This window comes from Poeciliopsis prolifica, unplaced genomic scaffold (genome assembly GCF_027474105.1).
Source record: "Poeciliopsis prolifica strain line A6 unplaced genomic scaffold, Auburn_PproV2 SCAFFOLD110, whole genome shotgun sequence".
Taxonomy (NCBI): Eukaryota; Metazoa; Chordata; class Actinopteri; order Cyprinodontiformes; family Poeciliidae; genus Poeciliopsis; species Poeciliopsis prolifica.
The window spans coordinates 512098-525445 of record NW_026562485.1 but is presented as its reverse complement, the minus strand read 5'-3'; the positions used below and the strand labels follow the sequence as shown (position 1 = coordinate 525445).

At 54.6% G+C, this 13348-nt stretch overlaps 1 protein-coding gene across 1 annotated transcript; it reads left to right on the top strand.

Moving 5' to 3' along the window:
• The first annotated feature begins 1691 nt into the window (after positions 1-1691).
• LOC129354464 (host cell factor 1-like) lies at positions 1692-13108 on the top strand. The gene is given in 34 exon segments (XM_055023918.1): positions 1692-2078; positions 2889-3037; positions 3116-3165; positions 3167-3274; positions 3343-3416; positions 3419-3544; positions 3678-3762; positions 4526-4632; positions 4939-5028; positions 5031-5117; positions 5298-5501; positions 5567-5658; positions 5733-5843; positions 5931-6158; positions 6224-6337; positions 6446-6596; positions 6667-6776; positions 6850-6970; positions 7040-7161; positions 7232-7382; positions 7480-7574; positions 10014-10020; positions 10023-10079; positions 10163-10293; positions 10432-10575; positions 10646-10805; positions 10875-10991; positions 11068-11151; positions 11154-11260; positions 11582-11710; positions 11778-11803; positions 11805-11955; positions 12035-12329; positions 12407-13108. Coding segments are annotated over 34 exon segments (4023 nt in total). The 5' UTR covers positions 1692-1897; the 3' UTR covers positions 12466-13108.
• The last annotated feature ends 240 nt before the right edge of the window (positions 13109-13348 follow it).

Here is a 13348-nt window from a genome sequence, read left to right as displayed (position 1 = left end):
CTGTTGTAGCCACTGCTCCAGTTTGGGGTTACTGCCCCGAGGGCCCCGATGACCACAGGCACCACTGTGGTCTTCACCTTCCAGGCCCTCTCCAGTTCTTCCCTGAGGCCCTGGTATTTCTCCAGTTTCTCCTTTTTCCTGATGTTGCAGTCACTTGGTATTGCTACATCTACCACAACGGCTTTCCTCTGATGTTTATCCACCATGACAATGTCTGGTTGGTTCGCCATTACCATTCTGTCTGTCTGGATCTGGAAGTCCCACAGGATCTTAGCTCTGGCGTTCTCCACCACCTTTGGGGGTGTTTCCCACTTTGATCTCGGGGGTGTATAATCAGTAATCAGATACCCTGCTGGAATAATCAGCTGGCCAAAGGAGGAGATAAAAGCCACAGATATTAAGACCAGAAAGCTACTAACAATGCATGGAGGGTTCCATCCCAAATCCAGCACCCTGAGACTGTACACGAGCCGCAAGGAAGGAGGCAGAGGACTAGTGAGTGTGAGAACCATTGTCCAGGACGAAACAACTAAGATCCATAAATACATCAGGGACAAAGCCTCAACAGACAATGTGCTCAGTGAATGTCTCAGACAACAGGGAACGGAGGTTGAGGTGCCAGAGATACCATCATGGGAGGACAAGCCCCTACATGGGATGTACCACCAGCAAATAACCCAAGTGGCTGATATCAGTAAATCCTATCAATGGCTGGAAAAAGCTGGACTCAAGGACAGCACAGAGGCCCTCATCCTGGCCGCCCAGGAACAGGCTCTAAACACCAGAGCAATAGAGGCCCAGATCTACCACACCAGACAAGACCCAAGGTGTAGGTTGTGTAAGGAGGCCCCTGAGACAGTCCAGCACATCACAGCAGGGTGCAAGATACTGGCAGGGAAAGCGTACATGGAGCGACATAACCAAGTGGCAGGCATAGTGTACAGAAACAAATGTGCAGAATATGGACTGGAAACCCCGAGATCAAAGTGGGAAACACCCCCAAAGGAGGTGGAGAACGCCAGAGCTCGGGGCAGTAACCCCCAAACTGGAGCAGTGGCTACAACAGATCCCAGGAACAACATCAGACATCTCAGTCCAGAAATGTGCAGCAGTCCTTGGCACAGCCAAGATACTGCAGGACCCTCAAGCTCCCAGGCCTCTGGTAGAGGACCCGAGCTCAGAGGATAAGAACCACCCGCGGTGGGTGAGAAGGGAATTATTTTTTTATATATACATATATGTGTGTGTGTATGTTGCTGGGATCAGGCACACGGGGTTGTCTTTAAAAAATCATCAAGATCAAGAATTATTGTAATTGCTAAACAAAGTGACATGTTCTGTCAAGGAGCAATTTATTCAACAATACTGATTCAATGTAACTTTGTTTTCCATTCCAACAATTCCTTCTTGTATGGACAATCCGGTTTTAAAAGGGTAATTGAATTGAAGCTTCTCCAGAGACTCAATGAAGCGGTAGTAGATTCAAGCTTGTGTTAATACAAGCAGAGGTTGCTGCAGGGATAATAGAAAATTTATTTTTTAGTTCAAGTTTCAAAAAGCTTCATTTAGTCATCAGTTGTTAGAGGAACAGCACGTTTGCTGTTCCATTTTATGATTACAATTAGAAGCATTTTTTCGCATCTCCCAGCCAGCAGGTGGCACCAAGACGCCGTAAACTGTAAACCGCGAAGGAGAAGAAGAATGGCGTTAGCTGCTAGCTGTTGTTAGCAGAGCTCCAGGACAACGCGGCCTGCAGAACCGGGGAACCGTGAGTGGTTCTGACCGCTCTGAGGACCTTGTTGAGGAGCCGGTTGGATCAGAACCAGTCGGTCCAAAAGAGGCAAATGGTAAAACCATAAAAGTTCGGCTGAATCTGTATCAGACCGAAGGTAAGCCCATGGAGACCCTCAATGAGACCCCCGCTGTGTTGCAGCCCCGTTGGAAGCGGGTCCTGGGCTGGACCGGCCCGGTTCCGCGACCCCGGCACGGACACCGGGCCGTGTCCATCAAGGAGCTGATGGTTGTGTTCGGAGGGGGAAACGAGGGAATTGTGGACGAGCTCCACGTCTATAACACAGGTGGGTCCGAACGGGAGCAGGGCTCAGTAACGGGTTCGGGGTGTAACCGGTGCGGCAGGTCGGGTTCTGGGCTCTGAACGGGATAGATGGGTACTGGGCTCAGACTGGGTAATAAGTCGGGTTTGGGCTCTTGGCCGAGGAAATGAACTTGGCGCGGGTTTTAAAGAGAGGAGAAACGGCGGGTCCTGGGGTTTAACCCGCGACGGTTCCGCCGTGTGAGGCAGTCGGTGCTTGTGGACCGGAGCTCCGGGGTCCTCGGTCACTCCGGCTGCGGGGCTCCGCTTTCCCTGGAGCTTCAGCAGTTAGCATGTAGCAGTTAGCCTGTAGCTCCTACCAACCGCTCAGACACGGTGAGAAATGGCGCCTTTTTACTGAAAACACTGGTGACGTCACATCACCCCGCCACACCGAGGAGGTGAAAATAACCAAAAAAGCCTAAACAGACAGCGGTTATTATGGCTGTTTATATCTGGGGTTGGTCCACCAGACCAGATGAACAGAACCGGGTCCGGAAAATACAGATAGAAACCCGAGAACAAAAGAACCGCCCCCCACCCGCTGACCACCCACCCCGAGGGGGATGGAGATCAATGAATGAACAACAAAGGAAATATAAATGCTATGAGTTCTCATTCAGTAGAGCCAATACAGAACTGGCGCACAGAACCAGTACAGCTTGTGAACCAAACCGGGTCAGCCTCAGTTCTCCCGTTGTAGAACCTCTGAACACCTGGTGTGTTGCCAGGTCACTTGGCAGCATGTTACTGTGTGATGAAGATCCTGTGACTAACCAGAAGCCCCGCCCCCCAGCCACCAACCAGTGGTTCATCCCGGCGGTGCGCGGCGACATCCCTCCTGGCTGCGCCGCCTACGGCTTCGTGTGCGACGGGACGCGGCTGCTGGTGTTCGGAGGGATGGTGGAGTACGGCAAGTACAGCAACGAGCTGTATGAGCTGCAGGTGAGTGATGTCACCGGAGGCGGGCTGCCGGCAGCGCCTGCCGGAGGCGGGGCTGACCGGGCTGTGACGCTCCTGCAGGCCAGCCGCTGGGAGTGGAAACGTCTGAAGGCCAAACCCCCGAAGAAAGGCCCCCCCCTGTCCTCGCCTCGGACACAGCTTCTCTCTGATTGGCTCTCGCTGCTTCCTGTTTGGCGGCTTGGCCAATGACAGTGAGGATCCTAAGAACAACATTCCCAGGTAGGCCACCCCCCTGCCCCTCACCTGGCCTTCTGCCCTTTGACCCTAACTGTGGCCCCGCCCCTCAGGTACCTGAACGACCTGTACTGCCTGGAGCTGCGACCCGGTTCCACGGTGGTCAGCTGGGAGATCCCGCCCACTCAGGGCCGGCGCCACCGCCCAGGGAGAGTCACACAGCGGTGATGGCGAGCAGAGGCGGAGTCAGCCGGCTGATCATCTATGGCGGGATGAACGGCTGCCGGCTGGGCGACCTGTGGGTCCTAGACGTAGGTGAGGCGCCACGGAGACCAAGTCCATGTTGGTCCAGAACTCGGGCCTGGGTCCAGATGTTCTGGACGTGTGCAGCTTCCTGTTTGTCTGTAAGCGCATCTCCTGATTGGTTCTTGTCCTGATGATGTCACAGACTCCCTGGTGTGGAGCCAACCAGTTCTCAGCGGGACGACGCCCCTCCCCCGCAGCCTGCACTCTGCCACCGTCATCAACCACAAGTACTGCACATACACTGGGTCAGAACCGGGCCTGACCCGGGTCAGAACCGGGCCTGACCCGGGTCAGAAACGAGTCTGAACCGGGTCAGAACCAGGGCTGAACTGGATCAGAACCAGGGCTGAACCGGGTTAGAACCGGGCCTGACCCGGGTCAGAAACGAGTCTGAACCGGGTCAGAACCAGGGCTGAACTGGATCAGAACCAGGGCTGTACCGGGTCAGAACCGGGCCTGACCCGGGTCAGAACCGGGCCTGACCCGGGTCAGAAACGAGTCTGAACCGGGTCAGAACCAGGGCTGAACTGGATCAGAACCAGGGCTGAACCGGGTCAGAAACCAGTCTGAACCGGGTCAGAACCAGGGCTGAACTGGATCAGAACCAGGGCTGAACCGGGTCAGAAACGAGTCTGAACCGGGTCAGAACCAGGGCTGACCCGGGTCAGAAACGAGTCTGAACCGGGTCAGAACCAGGGCTGAACTGGGTCAGAACCAGGCTGAACCGGGTCTGAACCAGGGCTGAACTCGGCCGGAACCGGGTCAGAACTGGGCCTGCGCTCCTTTGGCTGTGTCTCAGGTGTTGCGTGTATCGGCTCACTGTGGGACCCATAAGGACCCATTAGGAGAAATCTTTGCTGTGGAGTTGAACTGAGTTTTGGTTCAGTTGCAGAAATGAGTGGAAGTCCCCACAAAGATGATGTGTGTGTGTGTGTGTGTGTGTGTGTGTGTGGTGTGTGTGGTGTGTGTGTGTGTGTGTGTGTGTGTCAGGATGTACGTGTTTGGAGGTTGGGTTCCTCTCATCGAGGACGATGTCAAGATGGGAACCCATGAGAAGGAGTGGAAGTGCACCAACAACCTGGCCTGCCTCAACCTGGGTAATTACACACACACAGAGACACACACACACACACACACACACACACACACACACACACACACACACACACACATTCTCCTCAAGCTCTGCTCACCTGTGTGTGTCTCTGTGCATGTGTGTGTCTCTGTGTGTGTGTGTGTCTCTGTGTGTGTGTGTGTCTCTGTGTGTGTGTGTCTGTGTGTGTGTGTGTCTCTGTGTGTGTGTGTGTGTGTCTCTGTGTATGTGTGTCTCTGTGTGTGTGTGTGTGTCTCTGTGTGTGTGTGTGTCTCTGTGTGTGTGTGTGTCTCTGTGTGTGTGTGTGTAGAGACGATGTGCTGGGAGATGGTTCTGATGGATGGCGATGAGGAGAACCTCCCTAGAGCGCGGGCCGGCCACTGCAGCGTCTCCATCAACTCCCCCTCTACATCTGGAGCGGCCGCGACGGATACCGCAAGGCCTGGAACAACCAGGTGTGCTGCAAGGATTTGTGGTACCTGGAGACAGGTGAGGACGCAGGTACTGCCCCCCGCTGTGTGACGGTGAGGGAGCAGTTTCTTTTGGATAGAGTGATGATGTCATTATGTGATGTCATTCTAGCCAGCAGACAATCTGCTCAGTTTTCAATCGTAGACCCAAAGGAACCACCTGATTCACTTGTCCGTCTCACCTGTCCGTGTCCCTCAGAATGTCCCGTGGCGCCGTCCCGGGTCCAGCTGGTCCGGGCCAACACCTCGTCCCTGGAGGTGAGCTGGGGGCCGTCCAAAACTGCTGACACGTACCTGCTGCAGCTGCAAAGGTACGACATCCCCGCCACACCTGGCTCCACCCCCCCTGCCGCAGCACCTGCCAGCCATGCTGTCCCGGCACCTGGAAGCCCGTCAGCTGCAGGTAGGTTTACCTGGATGGGTGGGTGTGTGGGTGTGACTCTTCCTCACTTGTTGTTGTTTCTGCAGCGGTCCTGAAGATGGCGACGGCGCCCGGTGCAGCCGTAGCGACGCTTTCTGCAGGTGTTGGCGTGTCACCGCCTGCCCAGCCCGGTCAGACGGTAAAGACGCTCCGCGACTCCTCGGCTGTTGGAAACGGATCCGTTTCCACCGTAACCCTCCTGTCTGTTCTCAGCCAATCGGCAGCAGCCCCCAGATGAGCGGCATGGCGGCCCTGGCGGCGGCGGCGGCGGTGACGCAGAAGATTCCTCCGTCTTCGGCGGCCGTCCTCGGTGCCGTGAAGACTGTGAGTTGCCGTGGTGACATCACAATTGGAGGAAGTTAAAGATGCTGCTGGTGGTGATGAGTGATGACATCATCATTGCTGTTCCAGGTCAACAACCCGGCCACGCGACTGCTGAAGACGGCCGCCGCTCACTTGGGCGGGGCTTCGATAGTCCCCACCCCCACGGCGCCAAGCCGGCCAATCATCACCGTGCATAAGTCCGGCTCAGTGATGGTCTCCCAGCAACCACAGGTGGTCACCACTGTGGTGGGCGGAGTCACCAAGACCATCACCATCGTCAACAGCCCCATTAGCCTGGGAGGAGCCGGAGCTTTGGTGAGTGATGTCACCCTACGGAAAGCCGTTAACGGCTCCCTCGGAAACGTCTGCTTCTCTTTCAGATTGGTAACCTTGGCAACCTGGGGAAGATGGTGTCCGTGGTCCAAACCCGGCCGGTCCAGAGCGGAGTGCTTACTGGTCAGGCTGGGAGCAGCCCAGTCACTCAGATCCTTCAGGTAAAAATCAGCCCTCAGCACAGACTGGACCCTTGGTTCTGAGCCTCTGGGCGCTGAAGTGTGGAGTCCAGTGATCAGACCGAGTTTAACTCTGCCGCTTCCTGTCAGACGAAGGCTGCGCTTCCTGCAGGAACCATCCTGAAGCTGGTGAGCGCCGCGGACGGGAAGCAGACCGCCATCATTAGCACGGCGCAGGCCGGCTCCAGCAAGCCCGCCATCATCAAGAACATCCCGCTGTCGGCTCTGCAGGGAGCAGCAGGTACGCCGCGCTCACCTGAGCCGCCGCACTGACGGGCTGCGCCCACTAACGCAGGCTGCGCCCCCTGCAGGTGGGAACAGTGCAATCACCATCCTGAGCTCCAAGGTGGGAACTCCAGGAACGGAGAAGTTGATCAACGCCGTCCCCAAGATGTCCGTTGGCCAGCAGGGGATCACACAGGTGAGACGGCACTCTGAGGTCACTGCGGTGTACAGGTGAGGCACTGCCAGGTGTTCACCCTCCGTTTGCTCAGGTGGTGCTGAAAGGAGCCCCAGGAGTGGCCGGTACCATCCTCAGAACCGTCCCAATGAGTGGAATCAGGCTGGTGTCTCCGGCCGGGGCTGGCACCAAGCTGGTTGTCAAGGGAACCACAGGTAAGCGATGCAGGTGAGGCGTTGCTAACGAGGCGCCAGCGCGGGTCATGTGACTGTCTCTGTCTGCAGGCGTCTCCAGCCTGGGAACAGGAAACATCTCTGCCGCCTTGTTGGGAGGAGCCTCACTGACCACACCCACCGCCTCATTAGCCAGCCAGGTTACCACAGCAACCGCCTCCGGACCCAGACAGGTACCTGCTGCGAGGCCGGGCTCATTTAGCCCCGCCCCGATACGACGATCCTACTGCTTCCTGTCTGCAGGTGACACTGATCACGACGCCCAGCGGCGCTGAGCCGCAGCCGCTGGTCCAGGACCTGCCGGTCTCCTTCATGGCCTCCCCGACCTCAGAGGAACCGGGCAGCACCACAGGTACCACGACCACCACTAACGCCGAGGGAGACGCAGCCACAGGTAGCTGCAGCACCACACCCATCAACCTGAACACCTGTAGAGCCCAGGTAGCCGTGTCACAGCGCTGATCAGCTGCGTCGGGTCTCTAACCTTACAGCGGTGACTCTGGTCTGCTCCAACCCCCCCTGTGAGACCCATGAGACCGGAACCACCAACACCTTCACCACCGCTGGAGCCGGCGGAGTCCAGCAGGTGAGGCAGCACCCGCTACTGCAGGTGATCCATCTGTGATTGGTCCAGGTGTGAAAATGACCCGTTTAGTACGACCCAGCAGCTGCAGGTGAGATGATCTGTAGAAGCCGGTCAGTCGTCCCAGGCGTCCGTGTTTCCTTCCTAACTGAACCGAAACATTTCATACCTTCCAGCATGGAGGTATGGAAAGCCAGAGGTGCCACAATACCAATATTTCTTTAAATTTCTTTCTGAAGAAATTGAAGTAAGGCCTGTCAAAGTGTGTGCATGGGCCGGACCTGAATCTGATGAACCTGATGCTGAGTTCAATTCTGCAGGACTCGAGGTTAAGTGTGAAAACTCAGGAGCTTAGCATGTCATGAAAATGCTAAGGTTAGCTAAAATGCTTTCAGCAGCATGTGGGATTTCAAAGCATCCACTTGCTCCACCAGTATGTTATCTTATAAATCAAAATCAGCTGATTATGCTATTGCTGTCATGTTGACTAACAGGAGTGTCTGTGGTAAATTTGTCTAAAAGATTAAGGTTAGCTAAAGTGAAGTAGCATGTTGATCTGCAGTAATGTTGTCCATGCTATTGGCAGTGTATAAACTACAATTAGCCAAACTGTCATGTTTACTTATCAGTGTGTGGGCCAACACTACCAATGGCTTTCTGCAGTCGCCATGTTAAACTTTGCCATCATATCTAAAACGAGCTAAAATGCTAATGTTAGCATGTTGATTTAATATGGACTGTCCAGAGGGTTAGGGGGTAGCTTCATGCTACATTCAGCCGTTGGAACGGCTACCATGGTAACGCATGCCACGCCCACACAGGTCCGATTGGACCTTACGTTTTGGGAGAGTGCTGTGGCCATGTTAAAGTCTGAAGGTTTTGTCATGCAGAGAAAGTCCTGTCGCAATAAACGATAAATCAATTAATCGCACGATAAATTAAAACTATCAACGTCATTTCAATTATCGTCTATATCGTTTCTTCCTGCCTTTCTCTTACTGTTGATGACACTGAATGAAAAAAGGCTCCACTCCACTGACCCTCCCCCTTATTTCTTAGAGTAATGCCCAGCGCGCTGCACCATCTGATGTCGCCGATTGTCGCCCTTTATCAAAACCTGAGAGACACATTAGCCGACAGAAAGCCTCGCTATAACGGTTCGATCGAACCGTGTTGTGTCCAACAATGGACACAACATAATAAGTCCAGTTCACTAACTTTGAAACCAGGCATTAATCAATTCCTTACTACAATCTACCTGCAATGCATGTGGCTAGTGTCAGTCTGACTGAATGACAATCATTATAAACTATTTATGTCACCTTAACGAAGAACAGCTGAAAAGTTACCGGGTTTTCTGCTAGAAATTTCGCTCCAACTCCTCCCCTAGTTATTTATATTTTCTTTGCATGAAATGTTGAATAAACATTCATGTTGTTTCCGATGTCTACTGGACTTTGGGTTGCATCGTGTCAGCTGTTCGGGATTCCCTCCGTGTTTCCCCTCAGAAAGCAGGAGGAGAATCCGCGCTTTCTGATTGGCTACCGGTCACATTCAACAGGCTGCGTCACTCTCCCATTGTGGATAAATCCTTGATTTAGATCGGAGCAACGATCTACCGTAACACACGACGATCTACCGTAACACACGACGATCTACCGTAACACACGACGATCTACCGTAACACACGACGATCTACCGTAACACACGACGATCTACCGTAACACAGAACGATCTACCGTAACACACGACGATCTACCGTAACACACGACGATCTACCGTAACACACAACGATCTACCATAACACACAACGATCTACCGTAACACACGACGATCTACCGTAACACACGACGATCTACCGTAACACACGACGATCTACCGTAACACACAACGATCTACCATAACACACAACGATCTACCGTAACACACGACGATCTACCGTAACACACGACGATCTACCTTAACACACAACGATCTACCATAACACAGAACGATCTACCATAACACAGAACGATCTACCTTAACACAGAACGATCTACCGTAACACACAACGATCTACCGTAACACACAAGGGACAATCTCAGAACGAAGAACGTTCTCAGATTGTCGTTCTGGGTAATAAATCCTGTAGTTTGAACTATTGCATCATTCAGTTGGATTCTTCTCTATTTAAATCTAATTATTACTGAAGGGCAATAAACTATACAGACTTCATAATCTGCACTCTTTTGGTTGAATGCAGTGTTTATTTCCACTTTGGCTTCATGTTGTTTAGTTTTTATTCAAGTACATTTATTGTTAATGCCACTAAATCAATGTAAAAAGGTCTTCAAACAATATTATCGTTTATCGCAATAATTTTTGAGACAATATATCGGCCAGCAAACTCTCTTATTGTGACAGGCCATGCGGAGAACTAAAGGTGTGTCCATGTGTTGACAGGTGTGCTCCAACCCCCCTGTGAGACTCATGAGACCGGAACCACAAACACCGCCACCACCGCTACAGGTCGCTGCTCTCACCTGGTTCTGGTAATTTTGGACTTTTTTTGGGTGTGTTGTGACATCACTTCCTGTCCTGTTGCTGTGCAGCTCAGCAGAGTGGAGACGGTCTCCATGGAGATGCCACAGACTCCGCCCCCTCATCTGATACTGCCATCAGTCAGAGCACAGCGGTTACCACAGTAACGCACGCCACGCCCACCCCGGGTCCGTCCGTCCCGGTACGTCCATCACCCGTTGTTGATTAGTCACTGGAGACACACCTGCCCAGTGGGGGGCGGAGCCTGCAAGCTCACCTTATACCGACTGGACGACCTGGCAGGTTCTGGCCCGGTTCTGATGTCTGGTTCTCTCTGCAGGATCTCTCCTCATTGGTTGGTGCTGAGAGGTCGGAGTCCTCTGAAACCCTCGCCATGGCAACAGGAGAAGAGGAGGAGCCAGCAATGACAGACGGCCAATCAGAGGGCATGATGTCATCAGGACTGTCGGCGCTGCAGGTTCAGGTGAATGTGGTGCAGCAGCAGGTAACAGCAGCGTGCGCACGCGCTAACTTTGGCTCCGCCCCCGACCCAGATGGCGTCCTCAGACGGAGGTCTTCCTCAGCAGCTGATGTCATCAGAGGGGGACGGAGGCGAGGAGATTTCCAGGACGACGACCTTCACGCTGACGACGGGACGGGTCCCAGACCGGATGGCCGTCGCCTTGGCGACTGAGGGAGCAGCCAGGACCGTCGGTAAAACTGCGAGAGGACAGAGACGTCTCCGCCGCCTCCGCCGTCTCTAAACATGCCGCGTGTCTGCAGGTGAGGCCGGCCAATCGGGCGAGCAGCCCGTCCGCATCGTTCTGACACCGGAGGAGCTGGCGGCGATGGTCCAACAGCAGCAGGAACCGGAACCAGAACCCAGCAGCGTGCCCACAGGTAGAGTCGGGTACAGGTCTCTCTGCGTCGGCTGGGGAACCTGGACTCGCTCAGCCCGGTTCTGGTTCTGTTGCAGAGGGGCTCGCCCCGGCCGACAGCCTGAACGACCCGACCGCAGAGAGCCACGCCTCCCAGCCGGCCGCCGCCGTCATCAACGCCGTCGCAGGCTGGCCAGCACATTCAGCCCCGCCCCTTTGGTGACAGAGACCAAGAGCACGACGGTCGCTATGCCGACAGAAACCACCAACGGCATCAACGAGTCGCCGCCTGTAAGACGATAGGAACGCATCGGAACCGGTAGACAGCAGAACCAAAGACCCAGATGAGAATCATGATAACTAGAACCATAATTCACTCCATCAACATGGAGCCAAGAACACAGACAAGATGCCATCAACTCACCCTGAACACGCTGACACAGCGTGTCACATGCCAGGAAACATACATACAACACGCTAACAGAGACACGCTAACAGAGACACGCTAACAGAGACACGCTAACAGAGACACGCTAACAGAGACACGCTAACAGAGACACGCTAACGCCACGCTAACACCACACGACAAACACTGAGGCGTTGTTGTTTCAGGAGCCGACCTGTCGTGTGAAGGCTGCACCGAAGGAGAAGCCGTGGTTTGACGTCGGCATCATGAAGGTCACCAACGCCGTTGTGACTCATTACTACGTTCCCTATGACAACGACGACGCCGTGGCGGAGGTACGGACCGGTCGGGTCCGGGGCCGATGGAGTCGCCGTCATGCTGACGGGTGTTGTGTACCTGCAGGATGACTCGGCGCCGGACTACGCCAGATGAGAGGTGATGGGTTCAGCCGGGAACCGCCTACAAGTTCCGGGTGGCAGGGATCAACATCTGCGGGCGCGGCGCCTTCTCCGAGGTGGCGGCGTTCAAGACGTGCCTCCCCGGGTTCCCTGGAGCGCCGTGCGCCATCAAGATAAGCAAGGTGAGCTCCTGCCGCTACCATGGAAACCGCGGTGCCGCCAGCAGGGGGCGTCCTGTCCTGACGGTTCCTGTCCCTCCAGAACCTGGGCGGGGCCCAGCTCACCTGGGAGCCGCCCGCCGTCACCGCGGGGAGCATCACAGAGTACTCGGTGTACCTGGCCATCCAGTCCAGCCAGGCCAGGCCGGCGGGTTCTGGCCCGGCCCAGCTGGCCTTCATGAGGGTGTACTGTGGTTCTGACCCGTGCTGCCTGGTTCAGGCCTCCACCCTGGCCAACGCGCACATCGACTACACCACCAAGCCCGCCGTCATCTTCCGCATCGCCGCCCGCAACCAGAAGGGCTACGGGCCGGCCACGCAGGTCCGATGGCTGCAAGGTCAGAACCAGAACCGGACCGGAGGAGTTCTGCCTCACTGTGTCGGTGCGGATAATGTCTGTTTTCTGTTTCCATAGAAACCGGTAAAGACGCCAAGCCGGCGCCGAAGAGAAGTGGAGCTTCTCAGGGAATGTAAGAGCCGGCGCCGCATCCCAGAATCCCGCCTGACACAAAGATGGTCGCCAACAACTCAACATGCTCCACTGGAACCGGAGCTCACAGGTACCGGACCTCGGTTCTGGTTTCATCAATCAGCTGAGACCGACGGCGGATGGTGACGAAGGTCCAAACCCAACCGGCAGCTGCTCCGGAGGTTCTGAAACTCCTCCGACTCATTTCTACTCGGGTCCAGTTACATCAGCATCCCATGAGACGCGCTGATGGTTCTGCAGGTTCTGGAGCTCCTCCATCATACTGTGAGGTTCTGGTCCAAACTCTGTTCCCCTTCAGAACCAACCCAACACAATGTGAAGAGCCAGAACCGGCTCCCTCCTGCTCCGTTTCTGTTCCTGATTGTAAACCATGAAAACACCAGAGGCAGAATTTTCTTGAATGTTGGATCCGGATCCGTTCAGTTCAGAACTGTCAAGCTCCCTGCCGGATGTGGGCGGAGCGTAAAGACAACAGGTGTGTTCAGGTGCCGTCCCCTGGGTCAGAACTTTGCCTTTTCTTTGAATTCTGGTGTTTAGAGGGCGGAGCCTGAGATGATTGACGTCCTAAAGTGGGAGGAGTCTCGAATGTGGGTGGGGCCTGATTGTGGGCAGGGCTCTGTAAAATGTTTTTTTTCATAAGCTTTAATAAAACAAGTTTTCGGTTTTCTTTCTGTTGACGGAGGGCTCTGATTGGTCCGCTCGTGCTGATGTTTAATATTCTCTGGAACAATAAAGATTTTTAGAGCATTTTTATTGGCTGTGTGGAGTCAGATTTGTGCTCGCACCTGTAGATGGGCGTGGCTTGTGTTGAACAGGTGCAGCAATCAGCAGGATCATATTCCAGATACTCCCAGAACATTCTGGGAC